Raw genomic sequence first — 23,995 nt, 5'->3', positions numbered from 1 at the left:
CGAAGTATTTTGAATTAAAAAAATGTTTGGTTTGGGTCCACTTTAAGAGTCTTGGCCCTTTGGGATTACTGATGTGTTATTTGAATGGTGCTGTGACCAGTAACAATTCCAGTGCTACCACACATTCCACTTAGTATGATTAGTTTGCTTACATCAGTACAGCATGTTGTGTCACACGTGGGTGAATTCCGCTACACCTCGGACATCAAGATGGTGCTGGAACCAGACGACTTGACCCAAATATGCAGCAAAAACAGAAAATGTTCAGCACAAAATCTTGTGTTCAATCGAGTCCCAACTTTATTGATACAGGTAAAAAGCCATCCAGTCATGGAGCTGACATGTTTGGGACTCACAGGTCCTTAATCATAGCACAAGTTCATGTTAAAAAGACACAGTGAATAGAAAGTCTAAAACCCACCCCCAACACAGGTGAATCCAATCACAATCTTTTGCTGGTTCACACTCAAGAGTGGTGGTAGGTGTGGCTAAAATGTAAGGAAGGAATCAATAGTATTCCCCTTAATTAAAACCAAATTAATGCATATGAAAAGGATACAAACAATACTTGATACAGCAATAGCAGAAATTAATTGATTAGAAAAGACACCGGTCAATCAAAACCTGAAAACTAAACAGAAACAGAAAAAAGGGGAAGGGAATTCAAGTGATAACAGTTACCTCGTCAGCCTAAACCCAGGCCAACCAAAAAGGTGGCCTTTAGTTCTCCCGAGACCTCCGACTCCCAATCGGAGTGGTCGGATGCCTCGGGTCAACAAGGGGCTTCTGGGGGTGGGCCGGTCCCTTCTATTCCCTCCATTCCTACTGTACCACCAAAAAACGGTCACATTCCACCTTCCCATTCTTATTACAAGAAGCCGAAGAAATACAACAAAAGAAAAGGAAGGATCACACCAGACGAGCGGGTCTGAAGCATCGCAGGGTCCCCGGGAGTCCCTGTGTCTCACATTCAGTGGTAAATCTTTCTGCCATTGTTCTTTCGACAGAAGAGATTGCTGTTCTTTCCCGGGGTCCCTCCTTTGCTCCTACCCACCATTTTGACCTATTTTCTACTATCCGAGATGTAAATAGATTTGTTAGATCGGTCCTTCTTAGGAAACATTTCTCTGAGGCAGAAAATGCGGAGGAAAGGCGGTCGGAGATAAGGAAGGAGGGACTGCCTGACATCCAGACTTTTAGGGACACCAAGTCTCTTTTACATTTGGAGCAATTGCTCACGGAGACGGTGCCCATGGTGTCTATGGAAGATGTCAGGCCTGTCCCTATTCGCAATGCGGCCTTCTATCCTACCTCTGGGGCTCGATTGAACACAATATTTTGTGCAGAACTTTTTCCATTTTTGATGTTGTGTCACACGATATACTGTATGTATGGCCTATGAGAAAGTAGCTTAAAAGCCAAGAAGCATGCACCAGGCAAAAGTTTATGCTGACCCTGTTGTCTTTGGAATTTAGTGATTATAATGTCAAGCTTTGAGTCACTTATGAACTGGCTGCAAATTCATGCTGAGCACATTTATAGACTTTTTATACATTCTTAAATAAAAGAATAAAATTAGAATTACTGGTAAGATAAAATAAAATCTTAAATTAGGAGATGAAATATTGTTTTACTGTGTGTTATTTACTCTTTTAAATTCCATGTATGTGGAATTGTAAATTCCTACTATGCTTTTTCAGTTACAAAGACATTTGTACTGCATTGGTATTGTGTATGGCACATTTGCAGTGAAAGTGGAATTCTTCTTTAATAAATCAATTCTTTTTTCTGATTTACATTATCAGGCCCAGTAAAGATAAAAAAGGCAAATTAAAGCAAATCTGGGTTTAACTGTTTATGTAAGGTGTAATTCAAGGGTGAAAATCTCCTATTAAAAAAACTCCAAGCTAATGAATACAGTATGCTTTGCTATAGGTAGAGTCAAAAATAACGCCGATGCTTCTGAATTCATCTGTCAATGATGCTTATGAAGCCAGGTGAACTATGTCACCTGCCGGTTTCTTCTTTTTTCTATGTGGTCAAAGAGGAACTGTCACAAATATGTTAAAATTTAAAACGCATACAAATAAGAAGTACATTTCTCCCAGCCATAAATTACTTCTCTCCTATGTTGCTGTCACTTGCAGTAAGTAGTAGAAATCTGACATTATCGACAGATTTTGGACTAGCCCATCTTCTCATAGGGGGATTCTCAGAGTTTTCTTTATTTTTAAAAGCACTTAGTGAATGGCAGTTGCTCCGTCCAGCTGCCAAATGTGTGCATCGAGCAGGGAGGCTGGCCAGCATCATTGTATAAATCTTTTTCAGGGAATGTCTTTATAAAGAATAAAGGCCATGCTGAGAATCCCCTATGAAGAGATGGACTAACCCAAAACCTGTTGGTAATGTCAGATTTCTACTACTTACTGTAAGCAACAAAAGGAGAAAAGTAATTTATGGCTCATTTTACTCTGGAATAAATGTACTTCTTATTTGTATGTGTTTTAAATTTCAAGATTTTCGTGACAGTTCCTCTTTAATTACAACTTATACTTGCTGTTAACAGTGAGAAGCCAGTTTAGTGACAACAAAATCATTTTGTGCACCCTCCACCATTGGTGAAGAAGCAAGACTGGGAACACACCACCAAACCATGGAAGAAACCCGTTTTCAGATTATATAAAAAGCCAAACAACATTTGGGAATGCATCTTCTCCACCTCCTCCAGTGTCACTTCTCTACTTCACTTGTACTACAGTGTGCACTAAATACTTGTACTACAGTGTGCACTAAATACTTGTACTACAGTGTGCACTAAATACTTGTACCACAGTGTGCACTAAATACTTGTACCACAGTGTGCACTAAATACTTGTACCACAGTGTGCACTAAATACTTGTACCACAGTGTGCACTAAATACTTGTACTACAGTGTGCACTAAATACTTGTACTACAGTGTGCACTAAATACTTGTACTACAGTGTGCACTAAATACTTGTACTACAGTGTGCACTAAATACTTGTACTACAGTGTGCACTAAATACTTGTACTACAGTGTGCACTAAATACTTGTACTACAGTGTGCACTAAATACTTGTACTACAGTGTGCACTAAATACTTGTACTACAGTGTGCACTAAATACTTGTACTACAGTATGCACTAAATACTTGTACTACAGTGTGCACTAAATACTTGTACTACAGTGTGCACTAAATACTTGTACTACAGTGTGCACTAAATACTTGTACTACAGTGTGCACTAAATACTTGTACTACAGTGTGCACTAAATACTTGTACTACAGTGTGCACTAAATACTTGTACCACAGTGTGCACTAATACTTGTACCACAGTGTGCACTAAATACTTGTAGTACAGTGTGCACTAAATACTTGTAGTACAGTGTGCACTAAATACTTGTACTACAGTGTGCACTAATACTTGTACCACAGTGTGCACTAAATACTTGTACTACAGTGTGCACTAAATACTTGTACTACCGTAGTGCAGCAGTAAACAGACTGATGTCCCCCAGCATTCCCAGAGCGTGCATTGCAGAGAGCAGGAATCCTTTTGATGTAACTTTCACTGTTTTTGCTCTGCTTCCTCCCTCCCGACATGCTGAAGCTGGGAAATGTACAGTTGCTTCTTGTATTCTCAATGCTGCATCCTCCGTTATATGCTGATACATGTGTTTATGTGACAAGCGGCCACATTCTGTTATTATGCCCAGATCTGTATACTGCCGTGGCTGCAGCTCGCTATCATGAAGCTCTGATAGTGAGCTGCAGCCACGGCAGTATACAGATCCGGGGCATAATAACAGTGTGTGGCCGCCTGTCACATAAACACATGCATCAGCACATAACAGCACAGCATTGCCACTGAGGATGGAGCATTGAGAATACAAGAAGCAACTATACATTTCCCGGCTTCAGCATGTGGGGAGGGAGCAGAGTAAAGACAGTCAAAGTTACAAGCAAATGCCGGGCTTCAAGAAACTACATCTCCCTGCATGCTTTGCTGTCTTCAGCACATGCCCAGTAGATGGCAGCAGTCAGGAAGTCAGCTCTGAAGTGCACATGGAGATCAGACGTGCAGAGGAGATGGAAGCAAAATATTTATTGCAGACATGGGTTGCGTCACAGGGAACAGTTATGTTCCCTGCCTGCAGCTTTGCAGATCCTGTGGGAAGTACTTTAGTGCCCTGGTGAGTCCAGCTTCACCTTACTGATGTGTTCTTTGTTTGTCTAGTGAGAATTATAATCTGCCATCATGGGGAAATGCACTCCAGTTAGCAACATTTGAGATCCCAGACTCCAGGGCGTGGAAGATTTGTCTTGGGCAATGTCCCTGGTTGTCTGCGGGATTTGTGTCAAGAAGAGGCTGGGAGCCAAGCAGATGTGAGGGGAAATTAGCAGAGACATGGATGCACATCTGGCTATGGGGAGGTTGGCTGCTTCATACTGGGGGCCTATTTGGCTTTGGGAAGGGGGTGTCTCATACTGGGAGCACATCTGACTTTGGTTTACTGGGTATTGGGATGCCTCATATTGGAGGCACATCTGGTTATTAATCCTAAGGCTATACTGGAAGGGGGGGGGGGGGGGGCTTATATGCGAGTCAATCACTTTTTCCTCGTTTATAGGGGAAAAGTGGGTACCTCGGCTTATATGCGAGTATATACTCCATTTGTACTACAGTGTGCATTGTTTCTTGCACTAAATCACTAGGCTGGTTACACACAAAAAAAAAGCAAAAATAGGAAAAACTCATTCTTTGTCAAAATAAAAATCACAAACTGTAATGATTTTAGGGTTTGTCATGCTATAAACAATAGTGCATGTCCTTTAAATGCCCAGTCCACATGGTTGTTAGCAGGGCGGGATTTCTCATTCGTCCTGCTTTCAGACTTCATGCTCACTATACACATCAGAAGAAACTGATACTTTTCAGCAAACAATGATTTTCAGCCTACTTTTCAATGATGCAGTAACTGACAAAAAACTCACTGGGGAAGTCTGCATGCACTACATTTTTTCTTACTATGTGATTCTAGGGCAATATCCATATCTGGTTATTGAGAAACCCGTACATCTAACTACACATTTTCAATTAAAATACATTGTACATGAGACGCAAATGCATCTGGAAAATTGTTGCACGCTGTCAGTTTTTTCATACATGCAAAATTTGCAGAGAACAAAGATGAATTTGCATGCAAGAAAAACACATAAAAACACATGCAATAGAAACAGGACCTTAGACTGAAAACCAACATATTGTGCACACTGAGTTTAAATGATTTGCTCCACCTACTCTCATAGATAATACGCCAGGTACGACTTCCCTTATTTTTTGTTTTCCTCTTCTTAATTTTCTAGCACAATTCACAGACATAGGCCTCAATTCACTAAACTTATCTCCTGTCTTTAATACCTCTTCTAGAGTTGTTACCATGGTGATAAGGCATGTAGTATTCAGGAAACATTTTACCTCATGCAAACCTAAAGTTAACTCTTCTGTCTTTAGGTTAACTCTTTAATCCTTAAAATAACTCCAGAGTTAAAGACCGGCTGTTCATTAACTGCATGTGAAAATAACTACAGAGGAGGTAACTTAACTACAGAGGAGGTAAATTAAGGAATGAAGAGATAATATAACTCTCTTACTGTGTGGAGGTAAGTTTTCTCTTGCTTTATTATCTCCAGCATGATCTTAGTGAATTGAGGCCATAGTATGAATAAATATGAAATTTAGGGTTTGTGGTTTTTTTTTAAGAACTCCTTGTGTTATAGCACCATCAACAGAAGTCCGGGAATTGGAATTTTTCTGCACGCTTCCCACTGGATGAACAATTCTTTCACATAATTACATTTCCGCTTTAAGATAACTACCTGTAAGCATTGTTTCAGTATTATCTAGTGCCAGCTATGGCATACTATTTGAACATGCAATCAATCTGTTCTACAGCTTCCCAGTATGTTCTCTGCCAGTTTAGTCTTAACAGATGGTATCCAGAGTTTATGTAAATTGAACAGAATAAATGCAGGGGCAAAGCATCTTTCCCCCAAATCCTGCTGATCAGTGCTTGTCTAAAAAAACATGTAATGTTTGTGGCATATTTGTTTTACTTTTAGAACAAATAACCGTTCATTAATATTTTTTTAAGAAACATTACAAAACATTTCATGTCTATTGGCGCTCCACCTGCTAATGTTTTGAGAGCAGAAAAGACTGTTACTTTTTTCTTGCAGTAACAATCTCTGAAGCACGTTTACACATTTGCAATCAAGGTCGTCCAAAATTATCATTCTTGATTATTCAAGCAGTCTTGACCACAACAATCTTTGTTGTTATGATGATCTTAAGATTTTCAATAAAAAAAAACCCTGAAAATAAAATTGTAATATTTTCAGCAAAAAGGGACACAAGTAATCTAACATTTAAAAGATTATCTGTCCCGCCAGTGGTAACCAAACAACTTATGTCCAGAAAGAAACATAAACCCAATTGGTTGTTAAACATGACACCCAGGCCCTTATCCAATTTAAGTTTTCTCCTAAGAGATCATTTTTCATCTTCCGTTTAAAATAATGTTTTAGCTCTTTGCAACTCAAAAAATACCATAAGTAGGTGAAAAAGTAGTCTAAATTATTCTGAGTTATTTCTTGCTTGCTGGTGGCTGAAAAGTCATTTTATTGATAAGGTGTGGGAATAAGGTGAGAAAAAGTGAATTGAATTGGGGCCTTGGTGTTTTACTGATAATTTATAACTGAGAAAGGGGTTAGTTTCCATTGTGTCCAGGGCAAATGGTCAATTATTTTTATATCAACGAGCGCTTTGTGGAGCAATTTAATAGCGCATTTGGGCACGAAATTTCAAAAGCAATATTCACAGCACTATTGCTTTTTTAAAAATCGCATTCACTGCAAAAATCCTACATGCAGGATTTTGCAATTTAAAATAAAAAAAAACGAAAAAATACTACAGTGTGAAATATCCAATTTGATTACATAAACCAAGAGCTTTTCAAAATGCTAGCAATTGGAAAAATGCCGAAAAACGCTCTTGGTGTGAAACAGTTCTAAGCATTGTTATAAAATGACTGCAGTAAGCAACACTTCCAATTCTCTTCCCTCCATTTTCATTTTTTTTTAAAATAAACCTGCTTCAATGTTTTGTGATCATTTTCAATGTATTACTTACAAAAACTAAAGTGTCATCCAAACACACACAATTCATACTTCACAATACAACTAAATACTCTAAACATTATAAGAAATATCACTTGCTTGAAATATTGTATGAAGAAGAATACAATAACTGGTACAAAAAAATTACATGACTGGCACTCTTGTGTTATAAATTATTTTAATACTGAACTAAAGCGCTGCATTTCATGAAAAACTTCCTGCTCCCCTAGGTATTGATCTCGGTCCAAAAATACAACTTGGGATGCATCCAGATACATTACAACAAAGGGGAGAGGGAGAGAGAGAGAGAGAGAAATTAACTTGGATAATGCTGACAGCTGCAATAAGCATTTGTACAGGACTCTGGAAATTGGAATCATTTAGGGATGTAGAGGTGTGATGGAGGGAGCTGGAGGACATACTGCAGTATAATAGAGTTATGTCTTGACAAGGAGATAAAAAAAGAGAACTTTGTCATCTATAGTCCAAATGAACCACATATAAAATGTTCCTGCACAATAGTATATAAAGATGTTATAATCAAGCATTCAGAAGTGATAAATAGGAATGGTCCAACTGCAACAGATCACGTAAAGAGAAAAATAAATTAACTCCTAATGAAAAACAAAAAAAATATAAATTAGCTCTACAGCAGGTTAAACCTGAGCTGGTGCTACAGCATGAATTATTCATATATTCTTGTACAAAACCAAAATCTATATTGGTGTTCTATGTCACCTACTGAATTCGTCATAGGACAAGTTGGTGATTAGATCCCATACCACTACGCCAAAAAGCAAAGAAACCCACCCAATATTAATAACCACATGTGTTAGATAGATAACTAACAAGTAGCTTTGTTGGTAAAGCGCTTTGTGAGTCACCACCCCAGAACACATATACAGATTAGGTTTGTCAACACACAATTTGCATTTAAGTCGGGTAACTGATAGCCAGAGGAGCAGTTCAACCAGAAAACTAGCATTTCTTTTAGAGGAAGCCAGTAACGTCCATATTTCTCTCATGACAGGTGTACTGTGAAGGAAGCTAATGACGTACATCTCCCTAGACACAACCGATTTTCTGTCTCACAATCCCACTGGAAAGCAGCGTACACACCTTTTCGATTGAAAACTCTTTAACCCAAAATGTTAACAAGGTTTGTCAGAACTTTCACCTAGGGATTATCAATGAGATGCTTTTAATTTCTCTTTGCATTTAATTTCCATGTAAATGTTATGGAAATCATACAGCATGAACTTGGACCAAATCAAAATTGACAGGAAGTTATTATGATTGGTCCAATTTCAAGCTGTAAAAAAATATATATGCAGTCTCAGTCAGTTACGATCTCAGACATGGCATATTATTCCTTGCAAGGTAAACGTACACTTTTTGACATATGGAATTTTCTAATTTATCTTTTTCTGCTTGCGTGCTTGAAAAATTCAAACCTTTTTGCCAGCCTCTCATTCACCTGCTTTGGGGTTAATAACCGCTTTTGCAATCTCTGCAAATTGCAGTCGCTCTGTGGACACCGATGCCCTGACTTTAATTAGCCTAGCGCTTTTGGAATCCCTGGCTATTCCAACTTGCAGCTAAAAACGCTCTAGTGGGCCATAGCCCTAATGCTGATCCTGGAATGATGTTAAGTCTTTCTACTTTAATATCAGGTGAGATGTAACTGGGTTTGAGCTTCCAAGTCTTTACTTTCTATCTGCAAATTTGCCCTCATCCCAGGACTTGCTGAGGCCACCAGACCTGCTCTGAGCTACACCTCCTAGTTCCAATCATGGCAATGCAATTTCCATAGGTCTTTCCCAGTTCCACTGGGGGCCAATGACACTAGTGTTTAATGTGACATTTGCAAATGCATCTGTCCAGTACTTGTTTTTAGAGCCCTCGGGCATATTGGGATTTGTATGGTGTGCCATTACCAGCTTAGCTGCCAACTGGAGCTAAAAACTGGTCAGAACTACAAGGCAAACCATCAAAATTAGTTAGTGATCAGAGAGCCCTAGGAGGTTCTCAGAAGGTGCTGCAGGGGTTATGTACTCACCCAAAACCCCTCCCCCCAAATGTTTTATTTATTTATTTTTCCCCCAATTAGTGTTATCATGCTTATCATATTGCTAAATGAATTTTCCCATCAGACTTTACTGTCTGACTATGTATATATGTATTTCTTATATACATATATATTTTTGTAAAGATTCTTTTATTTTTCAAAAAAGAAATTAGAAAATACATGAACATTTAACAAAAGTGTCACAGGTATCATAGTAAATGATATAACAGGAGTATATGAACAGGCTTATGTAAACAAATGACTATGTAATGTAGGCTTACATGGAGAGCCATCAACCAGTATGGCTCCGCAAACATATAAATAAGAATGCATAGTTAGTTCTAAAGGTGGGAAGGGACAACCTAGATGCAGTCATATTTCAAAGGATGTACACGGCAAATTCAACACAGCAGGTAAAACAATTGTTACTAATATTATGTCTACCCTGGGCCCAGAGGGATCATACACCAGGGAGCATATAGTAGCTGGAATTACGTTTACCAGATGTGTCCTGGCCGCAGGACTCGCCTCTACAGATAGGCTTACATAGGACCTATGTCCATAGGGCATCCAAAACACTATGCCCTTCCCATTTTACTACAAACGCTTGACAATAATTGTAAAGAAAAGAAATGAAAGAAAAAGGTGAGAAAATAAGTTTGAGTGGTAGTGGCGAGGACCCAGAGTAAGCCGGAGGAAAACCCATCATAGGAAAGTAAGTACTCCCTTCCTGCCAGGGGAGAGAGATGGATAGGGAGGGACCTCCAAGCCTGCCATGATAAATATGTTCCTAGTCCTTTAGCTATTCAGAAGTGATAGGTAGTGTTGCGTCTCTTGGAATTCAAACCATCCAAACCAAGTTTTCCAGTACTGCCCATGCCTATCATGTAGTGTAGCTGTGAGGTCTTACATTTTTTGTGTCTGTCCTATCAATCTAAGCCATTCTCCAATTGTGGGTGGGTTCACTGATTTCCAATGCCTAGCGACTAGTGTTCTAGCTGCGTTTACTAGATGTCTAGTTAGTGTTTTTTTATACCTCCTGATGGACCAGGAGTTTTGGTGAATGCAGGAAAAGAGCTGGAGCATCAGGAGGACGGAAATCAGTCAATACATGCATAATGCCTCTAACCGCTGACCAAAATGGTTTGAGCTTAGAACATGACCAGAATATATGTATCAGGGTGCCCGTTTTCCTGACCACATCTCCAACACAAATTAGTAGTGTTAGGGAACATGGAGTGTAAGCGGGAAGGAGTTAACCATCTGGTTAAGATTTTATACCCAGATTCTTGAATTCTAGAGGCAATGGATGATTTGTGAGAGAACACCAAGATCTTATCCCATTGTTTATCATTAAATGTGATGCCTAGATTTTGCTCCCATTTGTTTCTGAATGGGGCATATGGTGTGACAGAATACTTTAGCAAAGAGTACATTAAAGAGACTGTTCCCCGTATCTGACCTTCACTGTGGCACGTTTGTTCAAAGATGGTAAGGGGTCCAGTAAAACTAGATTTAGGGCCTTGGGATAAAAAAGTGCGTAAACTGAATCCAGCTCCAGTGATCTAAATTCTTTGAGTCAGTAATCTGACCCAATGTCTGAAGGCGTGCCTAGTCCCCACTCTCGAGTAAGGGATGAGCTCGTAGCACCGGGCCTCCCCACCAGGCAGAATAGCTCCTGGATGAAAGGCCCGGTGGGAAAGAAGCGTTATCCAGGATGGGAAGGAGCGGTGTAGGCCAGGGTGACACAAAAGACAAGTGTCTATATTTAGCAAAGGTGTTAATAGTGTGTGCAATTAAAGAAGCAGCAGGATATAATATTTTCCTAGATTTGGAGGCCCAAATTACACTATTTAAATTCTCCTTTATAATGGTGGGCATACACGGTGCGATCCGGTGGCTTGATTAGCCGCCGGATCGACTCCCGCCGCACGTCCGCTCGAATAGATTACCGCTCTTCCCCGCCGGCACCGCTTATCTTCCGCTCGATTCCCTGCCATTGTCCGCGGGCGGGAATCGAGCAGAGAATCGATCCATTCGTGATCGGACCTGTCGGATATTATCAATCGAGCCCATCAGTGGCTTGATTGATAAGAAAGAAATGCACCGTGTATGTCCACCATGAGTTCCGCTTCCATTCCCACCCATCTTTTATGGTCAGCATGCCTGTGCCAATCATTAATACGGATTTAAACCGGAGCTGTGTAATAAAGTCTAGGGTTAGGTACAGCCATTCCCCCCCAATTCTTTGGTTGCCGCCTGGATCTGATATTTCAATCTGGGCTTACGGCCATTCCAGATAAACTTGGAGAAAGTTTGGGTAACTGATTTAAAGAACAAGGACGGGATATAAATGGGTAGGGTCTGGAACAGGTAAAGTAGCCGTGGCATGATTGTTATTTTTACAATATTCGACCTTCCAAACCAGGAGAACTGTGGTTTGTTCCAGTTTTGTAAGTCCTGTTTAATTCTTTCTAGAGCAGGTGTGAAATTGTTAGAGACCGAGGGCCAGATGCAATTCTCTTTTTCACCTGAGTTTGCACCTAGGAGATAATTTTTCATCTTTGATTTTAAATAACTTTCCAGTACTTTTCAACTAACAAAAGTACCAAAAAGTTGGTGAAAAAGTACTATCAAAATTATTTTAATAATTTTCTTGCCTTCTGGTGGCTTAAAAAGCATTTTACTGACAAGTTTAAAAATATCGCCTAGGAGAAAACACAGGTGAAAAAAGTGAATTGCATATGGCCCCAAGTCTCTCAGGTCTGGGGTGATATGTACCCCCAAGTATTTAATATAACGCAGAGGCCATCGAAATGGGAAATTGCTTTGGATGTTAGATTTGAGAGATCCAGGGGGGAGAACTCCCATCGCCTCACTTTTTTCGTAATTTATTTACATATTTGAAAGGAGTCCATACTTACAAAATTCTAAGAGGAGGTTGGGTAGGGAAACGTGTGGGTTGGTCAGATAAAATAGCATGTCATCTGCGTAAGCAGCAACCTTATGTTGGGATCTCGGAAGTTCCATTCACCTAATGTCTGTATTATTTTGGATTGTGCAGAGAAAAGTTTCGAGGCATAATGCAAATATGAGTGGGGAAAGTGGGCTCCACTGGCGGCTGCTGTTTTGGATATTAAATGTCTCTGACAAGACTCCATTAGCTTTAAATTTTGCGCATCATACCACCCAGACCAATGAGGCGCAGAGTTCCCTCAATGAAGTCCCAACCCACCCTGTCAAATGCCTTCTCCGCATCAGTGGAAAGAAGCAGGATAGGGGTGGACCGGGACCCCACCCAGTGCAACACACTAAGGGTACATATAGTGTTATCCCTTGCCTCACGACCCGAAATAAAACCCACCTGGTCTAGATGGATGAGCTTAGGTAGCAGGGGAGCCAGTCTATCGGCTAACATTTTAGAGTACAACTTGAGATCCACATTTAGAAGAAAAATTGGCCGGTAGCTTTGGCACTGAGCCGGGTCCTACCCTTCCTTGTGGATGACAGTGAGATGATTCCAACATTTGAGAGGAGAACCAATGTTGGTCAAGCAGCATCTCTGTTGTTGTGTTAAAGGCCCTTAAAAGATGAGAGGAAATTAATTGCATAAACTTCTTGTAATACTCCGAGGAGTATCCATCCGGGCCTGGAGCCTTACCTGCAGGCATTTGAGAAATAGCTACCCCCAACTCGTCCTTCGTAAAAGGCTCCTCGAGGGTTTTGGAATTGGATATATATATTTTTATATACAATATATATTTTTATATACATATAATATACCAATGCAACCTATTTCTGAGCCTTTTGTCTCTGGCCCATAGCTCCATCCCCATTGCCTGATGAAGCAGGCCAAACCTGTGAAATGCGTTGCTTAAACCCTTTGGAGTATATGTGTTTTTTAAAAAGTTTTAGCCACTGTTATGCTTTTGGAGCCTCTGTTCATTTCCACATTGTTCGAGTCCACCCATGCTAGAAGGGTGCTAACCCCTTGTTTCCAGATCTACAGAGAGCGACTTCTTAATCCTGAGTAGGGATAGGTCTAATCTCCCCACCTGCATCTGCAGTGGTTGCCTTAGTGGTAACCCATGTTTGTGAGTATAACTTTACATACTTGCCTCTCATTACCCACATCAATCCAGTACATACTGCACAATATTGGGCTCTCTGTGTTCGCTCTCGTTTTCTCAATGTAGGGTAGGAGTCAATTTCTTCCAAAAAGAAATCAGTCTTTTGGAACATTGGGTGGAAATCTATAAGTGTATGGCAAGCCCATCAACTCGGAGCAGGATAAAAGCTCAGCCAGGCCAGATAAGTACTTGTACAAAAAACCACTGGAAGGATAAAAAAGGTCCAATCTTTATTTCGAGAAGATTATGGACAGAGACAGCAAGCTTCCAGTTTCTGTCCATAACCATGTTGAAATAAAGATTGCCCTTTTTAACCTTTCAGTTGGAGCAGATTTTTTCACAACCATTTAGCCCACTGCCCAAATGTGTATCGGCCTGAAAGGCTACCAAAGATGTTTACGTAAATGTATTTGTGATGCAACTCTCTTATACATAAGGTTTGTAATTGAAATATGTATTAATCCTGCATATTTATTTAAAAAAGAAAAGAAAGGCAAGAAAACTGGTATTTTCTAATGAGTGTTTAGGATAACTAATGCAAATGTCAAGAGTCAAATAATTCTGTCCCGGTTTGTTCAATAATTACTAGATGTATCCAGCTGCCCTGGAGCTCCTGTAATAAGCACATTTGCCAAAAGACAGGAGTATATAAAATGTTTGTCTTCTAAATTATGTGTCTTCTAGTAAGCCTTATCTTTATTTTTTAATTTCGATCTCCAATGCCTCTGTGAGAAGTGTCACGTTAGCAGGAGCTGTGTCTTACTGATGGTATAATCATGGTATATCCCGGGTGAGTGAGAAGGCTACATGCAGCCCATAAAGAACCAAGATCATTAGCACGTACAGTTGTTTGTGGAATGCTGCATCTCCGTTAGACTGAGAAGCATTGCTCCATTTGTGGAAAACTGTAGAGACACAGCCACATGAATCAACTGCTCTAACAAAGCAACTGATAGAGAACTCAACGTGCCATAGATTTGCAAAAGTTACGGCTCAAGTCACTTGGTATTTTCAGATAGCATCAAGCCGATGAGCAGATTAATAAAATAAATGCCTTCAAAACTCCTCCACTGTATAAAAAGGAAACTGGGATTTTTAAAACAAGTATTGTTGAGTATTGAATAAACTATGCTTGGTAACAGCCACATTTTTCCGCAAGAAAGTCATTTGCTTTACATTTAAAGAAAAAAAAAGTGAATACTAGAATAATAATACAAACATGCTGGACCATTTGAAGTCTAGCTTACTGATGTATGCCTGTATGAGTAACCTCTTTACATACTACCACTTCTAATTCCAACCTTGCCACTTTCTTCTCAGAAACTCTTACCTACGTCTGTTTTTAAGTAGGTCTTCTGCAGAGGTTTGCATTTTACACACAAGTCCCAGACACAGGCCTGAAGGTGACTTGGGTCGAGAGGTCAAGTCAGGTTAAGTTTATGTCAAACAGACAATAATATGCTGCAGATAAAGTGCTCTTTTACCACAAAAAAATTGCATCTCTCACTCATATGCTGAGCAGCCACATTTTAAGTTAGTGCCCCGCAGTAGCTGCACCTAGATCTGGGACCTCCTTTGCCATGGCAAAGCACAAATTTAGCATGCTCAAAAGAGGGCCAGAAGAACACTAGAACATGGCACATAAAAGGAGATCTCTGAGCTGAAACACAACCCAGACAACAGGTACCCTTGAAGGTCACAAAAAAAATTGAGGTCCTTTTTGTGTCTTGGAACTTGTCACACATTTTATTTATGTTACTTTTGTCACTGTAATTACCAAATCTGTATTTTGTACCAATACTGTATTTTGTATCTTGGTCTACAACATTGTCTGTATTATTATGTACCCCACGTTTGTTTCTTAATTTGTACAGCGACACGGAATGTGTTGGCACTATATAATTCAATAATAATAATAATAATAACAATAAAAACACTTAACATATATCGGTTGAGTCCCCTATGGCTAATAGAAGAGGATGTACAAAGTGCTGTAGTAACAGATATGATGGACTACTAGGACTGTAATGGCACTCAGACAATCAATACAATTAAATGGGGTGCCCTTAAGGTAGTCAGTAGGAGATGCTTCATGCAGCACAAACTCAGCAACAGAGAGAAAAAGAAAGCAGAGGTTAGAATCCTAATAGAAAGAAAGACTATGCACCGTTGATCCCTCTGAAGCAACAAAACTGGATGATAGAGACACATAACTAAAATTGAAAGCCAATGAAGTGCCCATGTTGACCTCAAACCCATTGTCAAAATTGCCTACAATGGGCGCATGAGAGTCAGAACTGGGCCAAGGAGCAATGGAAGAAGGTGGTCTAGTCTTAATTCAAATTAAGTAACTGTGGCATGTGTAAGAAAAGCAAATCTTATCCAAGGAGGACCTACCTCAAAACACAGGGCTCAATTACAGTATCTGCTGCTAATGTTTTGGTGCCAAATACCACAGGACATCTTTAGAGGTCTTGTACAGCCCACGCCTTAAAAGGTCCAAGAAATTTTGGCAACACAAAGGGGTCTACACCATATTAGGCAAGTAGATTTAATGTTTTAGCTGATAAGTGTATAAAAGCTATATGCATCCTTTAACCTAATAGCAGCCCTGCATGCATTATCTCAAAACAGATAATGTATGCCAGGGTGTCTTCAAACAGCATATGCCGTATAGCTGCCTACTGCAAGCTATGCAGAGCGGCACAGGGAGCTACTTTATATTAACCTGTTCCGGGTGGCTGGATCGGCGTCTCCTCTTCATCCACCGGTGGCAATGCACTCCCAGCATCCATGTTATTGTAAGCCAGGGGATGGTATCAGCAGGTGCAGCGTCACCCCGTGGTGAAAGAGACTCTTCCATTATCCCTCTTCCACCACCAGGTGGCGCTGCACCACTGACACCATCCCCTGGGTTATGATCACATGCCTTATGTGATCGGAACTCTGAAGAGGATGTTGGCATTGCAGCATTGCCGGCATTGGAGAGGACACGCCGATTTAGACGGCGAGCCAGGTAAATATGTTCGCACCCTGCACCGCTCTGCAAGGCCTGCCAGGCTGGGGAAGGCCCAATTCCCCAGTGTAAAAAATGACTGACTTTAACCTCCTTAGCGGTATGCCCGACACTGTGTCGGGCATAACGCTCTGTGGCCCAGGAGTACACCATAATTAAATAAGTGTTGCAAATGACTGTAAATCCTTTAGCTAGCACTAGGCTAGCTAGTAAAAGTTTCAGGCATTCGTCGCTCCCTGCGATCCCCCATTTATACATTGCCCCATGCCCCCCCATGGATCCAGCAAACGTGCAGCCTCCACGCACAGCTTCGGTCTCTCTATGGGGAGGATCGGGGTTGCGCACGACGTCGTCGGCGTCATGTGTGATCCTCCCCATAGTGAAGACCGGAGCTGCCCGGGGAGGCTGCGCCGATCGCTGGATCCAGGCTGGGTAATGTATAAAAGGGGGAGCGGAGGCGATCAGGGGGTGCCCAACACCTTTATTAGCTAGCCTAGTGCTAGCTATATTCTTTACAGTCATTTGGAACAATTAGTTAACTATAGGTCAAAAAGTAACAAAACCTCCTGAGCAGCGTAACGCTCAGGAGGTTAATTCTTCTTCTTGATTCAACAGGAGCAATGACTAGAACTGGTGATGCTTTGGCAGCTACAAGCACTGCCCAATGCTGTTAAATAGGTTGGGTTTTTTTTTTTTGGGGGGGGGGGAGCAAATAAAGAAGGCCCATGTTGCTAGTAAGGCTAACTATTATAGGGCCTGATGCAGTTGACTTTGGTAAAGTGGCCATGCGCAGGGAGCACACGGCAATTTTACCATTGCTAGGGCTTAGGGCTACCCTTAACAATATGTGCGTTACCACAGTGATGTGCTCGTTACTATACCAAGGCACAAGTTAACTTGGTAACACGTGTGGTGCTAACGATTGGTCGGACAATGCTCCCACTGAGCTAGTGATGGTAAAATTGCTATGCGCAACCTGAGCACGACAACTTTGCCTGAGGTTACTGCATCAAGCACATAGTAACTAAGCAACAATGTAGTGCTGAAATGTTTAACTCATCTTAGTAGTTCATCAGCAGCAATGATTGTGACTGGTACTGCTGTGACAGGCAGCAGTATTGCAGAGGAGTATTTACTTATGTGTTTCACACTTCTACCCTGCAGTGCCATGCCAGACTGCTCAGGAGAAAAGATGACAACTGAATTTCAACCACCAGCCAAGAAGACTTATTACAAGCTGCCTTACAATATCAGTTTTTAACTTAACAAAACAAAACTAGGTTTTAAATGTAAAGATAAAAAAAACTGTGAAGATAATACTTCAGTCTTTACCATGACCACAATGCAGAGCGCCTTTACACTAAAAACAATTCAAACACATGATCAATACAAATACATTAATACCAGAGCAGTACCCTGTTCTAGTGTGACAATTGTGGATACTGATAGAGCTTAAAGAGAAACTCCGACCAAGAATTGAACTTTATCCCAATCAGTAGCTGATACCCACTTTTACATGAAAAATATAATGATTTTCACAAACAGACCATCAGGGGGCGCTGTATGACTGATTTTGTGTTGAAACCCCTGCCACAAGAGGCTCTGGTACCGTACGGTACTCTGGGCAAACTGCCACAATGTAACAATGACACACACAGGAAATGGCTGTTTATAGCTGTCTGTTAAAGCCAGAACAGCTACATAATCTGCCCACAGTAACAATGTCACCATGTAATACATGTCAGAATGTGAATCTGGGAGAGGAAAGATTTTACAATGAGCAAACTCTGACTAAATCATGTATACATAATTATTGTAAAAATTAAGCACCTTTTTATATTAAATTATTTTCACTGGAGTTCCTCTTTAAAGCCTAGAAATTAGATGCTGATTTACACATCTAAATACTTAAATAAGCATATATTTGCATCATTTCTGTAGGCGGCTGTGCTTATCTAGTTACAGGAGGATTTCATAATGATTACAAGAAAGAGTGAATGTGTCCTGCTCTGACAGTGGTGAAAAATGCTTAACTGATAAGGCAAAAACAAGTCAATAGAAGGTTGCCATGAAAGCATTTTGATAAGCATTAGTCTATTACTCACCTGGCTTCATCATTCATTGTACTGTGGCCAATTGGAGCCATGAAGCTCACTAGTTTGTTATGAACATGATACCTATGTGAAACAAATGTTTGAGACCATTAGTGAGAAACGTGCAAGTAATAACTTTTTTTAATCACAAAGTTTAATACAATTCTTTGAATACAAGATTACACTTTAGCATCAAACTTTTTTTTGCGATATACACAAAAAGAAAATGGGCGATTGTTGATATCCATTGTAATTTATTACAATTTTAGTATGTAACATTTCCACTGCATGAGATATTGTTGAGTATGTTCTAACAAGGCAGAGACAAGAAGAGAAAACTTAATTTTATTATGATGTAAAAGTGCATCTCACACCTAGATTATGCAACTACAAGGCTTCCCAAAAATCATGCATGTTATCAGACATTGATCATTTATAACCATTAATTTACTTCTGAAAGCCTGCAGAGGTTGAAGACGTGTCCTCTATGTTGTTTTAGTATGAGTTCTAGTGGCCAAGCTGGACTAATGGTTAACCCTAGTTGACATGATTATGGTTTATGAGCAATACTATAGTTTTTTTTTTTTGTTTGTTTGTTTTTTGTGTGCAAACTTTTAAAAAGCACTAAATTAAGTCAGAAGTTGACCTTCAAAGGCTAAAAACTATTGGGCAAGACCACCAAACATGGAAATCACCACCCACTGCTTTATAATTGTTAAAGCAATCTAAATATACTTCTGGGTATGCGCCCGAGTAATCTATATGACATTAAGTATATTTTACGAAGTTGTTTTAATGATGTTTGTCAAAAGAATATGGACATCTTTTTCTTATTACTGAGCCAAAAGCGTGCCAAGGTTAAATAGAAAGCATTTATTGAGTCATAGATTTTTAATTTGGACTTGCTGCTATACTGGTGTATGATGAAGTATAGCATTGACACAAAAAAACTCTCCTCCAAGTGGCTTTGAATGGCTCAGAGCCTCAAATGGCAATAGCAATGGAGGAGTTGTATGTAATGCATCTTAAAAAGTGCAACAGAACACAACCTTTCAGAGACTGGGGTGTACAATTTTCTTCTCATATTGCACATATTAATATCTTGACAACATTAGTTTGTCCATTAAAAACAATAATAGTGGAGTCTGGTCACTTGCTGGACTGGTTGTGGAAAGGAGGGTGGAAAGAGAGGTGATGTCTAATGCAGCCACTTGTATTAGTATTTAAATCTATTCCAGTTCCAGGGAAACACAGAGTATGATATAAACTCTAAACTGACTTTAATTATGGACAATAGATTACTGATTGCACATAACAGAAGGAAAGCTATGTACTTCATCTCAAGCCACAAATTTTAGTTCTAGAAATTATCGGTGGTAATTATTCAAATTGGGATCTGATAATCCCCCCAAGTTTCTTTTTATAAAAGTGTAGTATCTTCTGAGGTGCTCTACATTTTTTTATACTTCTAGATAAATTCGAAATAAAGTCTTGCTGGATAATAGGATATCTGTAAAAAAAAGGCTTTAGAATTAGGGTTGCTTGTAATCGAAATTACTAGTAGCACTTACTGGCCGCGAGAATGGGGGGGGGGGGTTAACTTACCCATGCTGCCGCCTATAGCTGATGCACTCCAGGTCACTGCCATGCTTCCTTCTTTCAGGTTAAAAGAGGAAGCATGGGAGTGACGTGAAATGCGAATGGAGCGTATTGTCTATAGGCGGCAGCATGGGCAAATTATCCCCACTCCCTCCCGCAGCCAGTAAGTGCTACTCATAATTTCGATTACGAGCAACCCTAACTCTAATGACTTATTTACAGATATCCAATTTTTCAACAAGGCTTCATTTCAAGCTTATCTGGAAGTATCAAACAAAAATTTAAAACAATTTTGATTATGAGCAACCCTATTTAGAATATGGTTGATACTATAAATAAAATTGATAGTAACAGGACCCTAAATAAATATTACATCTGATAAAACAATCATCTTAACTACTTCTGTAACAGTCTCTGCCCCCTTAAGGACCAGAGACTGCTAGTACGGTAACGCCGCTTACCGACGAATCGCTGCAAAGATCCGCCTCTGCCACAGCTCTGTCCCCACTGCAGGTCCCTCTCTCTGCCGTCGCTATGATGGTAGGGCAGTGCGAGCAGATCAGGAGCCGCTTTCATTAGCTCCTGATGCTGTCAGTCAATGTAAGGCAATGAGATTGGCTTACAGTGATAACTGGATCAGGAGCCAATAAAATAGTCTCCTGACCAGGTCATACAGCTCTGATGTCCTATAGAGGGCAGGGCGAGTGATATGCGGCGGGGACAGAACGGCGCAAGAACATTGAAGTCTATGTCCTTTCAGATCTGCACTGCCACATGCAGGACGTAGATTTCAACTGTGTCGGTCCGGAAAAGGTTAAAGCTATTCACCCTAATCAAAATAAGAAGGGGAGAGCGGTTTGCTCCATTTTCTCAGATCTCTTATTGACCCTTCCTGCCATGGATAGTTTAAGCAGCCGCTATCTTAAAACATAAAATTTGCCATTCATCAGAGCAATTCTGACCACTCTCTGGGTCCAGAGGCAGTGAACTGCAGTGTTAGTCCAGAAATCGGTGTGCACATGGTACTGCACAGGCATAATGAACTGCATCAGAAAATTCATGTTCTCTTAGCACTGGGAATGTATTGTAAGAATGTTAATTTTCTGTGCAGAGGTGAAAAGGGGTTAATCAATTGCACCACAGTGTGTAATTCTATTTATATAGGGAGGATACATAGTTGGTCAGCTAAATTCCTAAATATGTGATAATTACAATAATTATTGCTAAATTGTAAACCGTAATCTCTAGCCAAACTGACTTGCACATCTAAGGGTGAAAAGGTAATATCTTAACCACAGTGGGCATCAAGTCATCTACAACCTTTTTGCTACATACAATCCAATTTTCAATTCTAATCAACTAATGATCCAGTCAAAATGATTGGATTATCCTTTGATTAGAAGTTCATTCTTCTACTGATAAATATTGATTGGTCATGCACCTGACAGCCCAAGTGCATGCGGAAATGATTGGCTAATATGATGTGACAGGCACAGAGGACCTGCAATGAACAAAAGTACAAATGGAAAAACCATGCGAGTGTAAAAGGTTTATTTGGCATTTCAATCGGATTGATTACCAATCAGAAAATTGATTGGGATGTTCAGTTGCCTGAAAGGTTGACAAATCTGCAACTGTGGTCACCCTAAATATTAATTAATGATCATGTTGAGTAACAGATCCCTGTAAAAACATGCTGCTCAACTACTAGGCTATCTGCCTAGCAAACGTTGCTGCTCTATGGCAAAGAAGGTAGGAAAGGAGAGAATAACTAGCAGTAAATAATAAGGATTGGGCATGGTTTTTCAGCATGGCCAATCTCCAATGACCAGTCTGTGGACGTTGGCGGAATAATGAACACCCACTAGAAGAGTGCCCTATGCACCTAATTGCCAGTTTTCAGTGCATGATTGCCAATTTTCATATCAAAATGGCCAGCTTTGAGATCAATAATACCGTTTTTAAACAATTACGGTAAACATAATTTATATCTTTCTAGGCTCATATCCAACAAACAGTTCGAACATTTATAAATATGAAAAATGTATAGTGGATAAGTCTGTCAATTTTTTAAAAAGTCTTGTTTGCATAAAGAGAGTTTAAATATTTATTAGTTCATGAAATCAACATTCCTGAAATCATTTTTAATCATGATAAAAATAGGTGATGTGGTGGAATTGTTTTTATTAAATATTAAGTGCATCCTTGTTGAGTTTGGGGAAGACAACCTGTACTAAAAGAAAAATCAGGTGATACCCAATGCTCTTTTGAACAGATAATCATAGAACCAGATAAAATGTGGGATGAAAGTGTTTAAATGACCACTGTCGTGAAAATCATAACATTTAGAATGTATATAAAATACTTTTTCTTTCACAGTAAAATGATCCATAAATTACTATTCTCCTATGTTGTTGTCACTTACAGTAAGTAGTAGAAATCTGAAAGAACCGGCAGGTTTTGGACTAGTCCTTCTCCTCATGGGGGGTTCTTAGGGCTTTATTTTCAAAGGCACTTAGTGAATGGCAGTTGCTCTGTCCAGCTGCCAAAAAAGTGTATGGTGTGCAGGGAGGCTGGCCAGCATCTTTCTATAAATCCTTTTCATGAGTGTCTTTATAAAGAATAAAGGTCATGCTGAGAATCCCCTATGGAGAGATGGACTAGCCCAAAACCTGTCGGTAGTTTCAGATTTCTACTACTTACTGTAAGTGGCAGCAACATAAGAGAAAAGTAAACTATGTCTCAGTTTACCGAGGAAGAAACGTACTTCTTATTTGTACGTGTTTATATACATTTTGGTTTTTAAGATTTTCGTGACGGTGGTCCTTTAAGGACTGTTATATAGTGCTTTGAAGCTATCAGGTCCACATGATTTTTTCAGTTTTCATTTTTCAAAGTTGTTGGATCTCCTCCTTTGAAACAGTCTTATTTTATGTGCCTGAAGTATTGCTGCCAAGTTGGAGAATTTTAACTTAATCCATAGAATTGAGAAACAAGATTTGTATTTCTAAGCTTACGTTATATAGATTTTGATTTACTCAACATAGATCACATATGGAACGTAGGAAGGAAATTAATTTGGAGTACAGTGTTAGGATCTTCTTAGCTTCTTAATTTATTAGCCAACATCCTAGCCAGTTTAATAGCTAATTTATAGAAATGTGCTTCGTTCCATCTCATAGCACAGTCTACATTATGATTCCAGATTATAATTGGTTGTGTTTTAGTATCTTGTATTAATTTGATGATATATAGAGAAGGTGCAATCTGATTCACTCTAAGCTTCCATAGTATATGATTGAGGACTGATTATGCATCTGAGCAGTGGTGCTCAGAGTGTCTTTCTATATAAATTATTTAAAGGGCACCCAAAGTGACGTGAATTTATAAACATGTCAATGTACAATCCCAATCCTACTTAGAACTGGGCCGTGCTCCCCCCCCCCCTTTTTTTTTTGCACTACAAGAGTTCACAATCCAAGGCTTAAAGTGTACCTGGATTGACATATGACACAATGAAATAAATAAATAGTACTAGCCCTACTAAGAAATTGTTTATTGTTTGAATTTCCATGCTGTTCTCCTGCAAAGCAACAGTTAAAAGACTAGAGTTGTTATCTATTCAAATGAACAAACAGCTTGTCGAATTCAATGTAGTTTCCTGATATGTAAAGCCAAAAGAGGATTCTCATTGGCCTGTTGCAATCCAATGGGAGCAGGATGCTTCTGGATGAGGCTTAGATCTGTATACCGTCGCTTTTCCCGTGCAGTGGACAAAGCAGGGGTGACAGCAGCAGTGAAGGAATGCAAATGTGATGGTGGTAGGTGAGTAAAAACTTGAGACAATAACAAATAAAAAAACTGTTTCACAATTGTCTCAATTTGCACA

General features: G+C 39.7%; 1 protein-coding gene across 2 annotated transcripts in view; it reads right to left on the bottom strand.

Annotated features, from left to right (window-relative positions):
- The window catches only part of AATF (apoptosis antagonizing transcription factor), a 228,590-nt gene that overhangs the window by 39,096 nt on the left and 165,499 nt on the right, over positions 1-23,995 (bottom strand). Inside the window, exons 11-12 of one of the 2 annotated variants that reach the window (XM_068269364.1) lie at positions 18,520-18,591; positions 7,398-7,456 (exon numbers count right to left, since the gene is read on the bottom strand). In XM_068269364.1, coding sequence (XP_068125465.1) covers positions 7,405-7,456; positions 18,520-18,591 — 124 coding nt within the window. In that variant the 3' untranslated portion in view covers positions 7,398-7,404. Of the gene's footprint in view, positions 1-7,397; positions 7,457-18,519; positions 18,592-23,995 lie in introns of those variants that run through there. The other variant, XM_068269363.1, reaches the window with a different exon arrangement.

Source organism: Hyperolius riggenbachi, chromosome 2 (assembly GCF_040937935.1).
Source record: "Hyperolius riggenbachi isolate aHypRig1 chromosome 2, aHypRig1.pri, whole genome shotgun sequence".
NCBI classification, from domain to species: Eukaryota; Metazoa; Chordata; class Amphibia; order Anura; family Hyperoliidae; genus Hyperolius; species Hyperolius riggenbachi.
The sequence above is the reverse complement of the archived record's forward strand: the minus strand, read 5'-3'. Positions and strand labels throughout refer to the sequence as shown.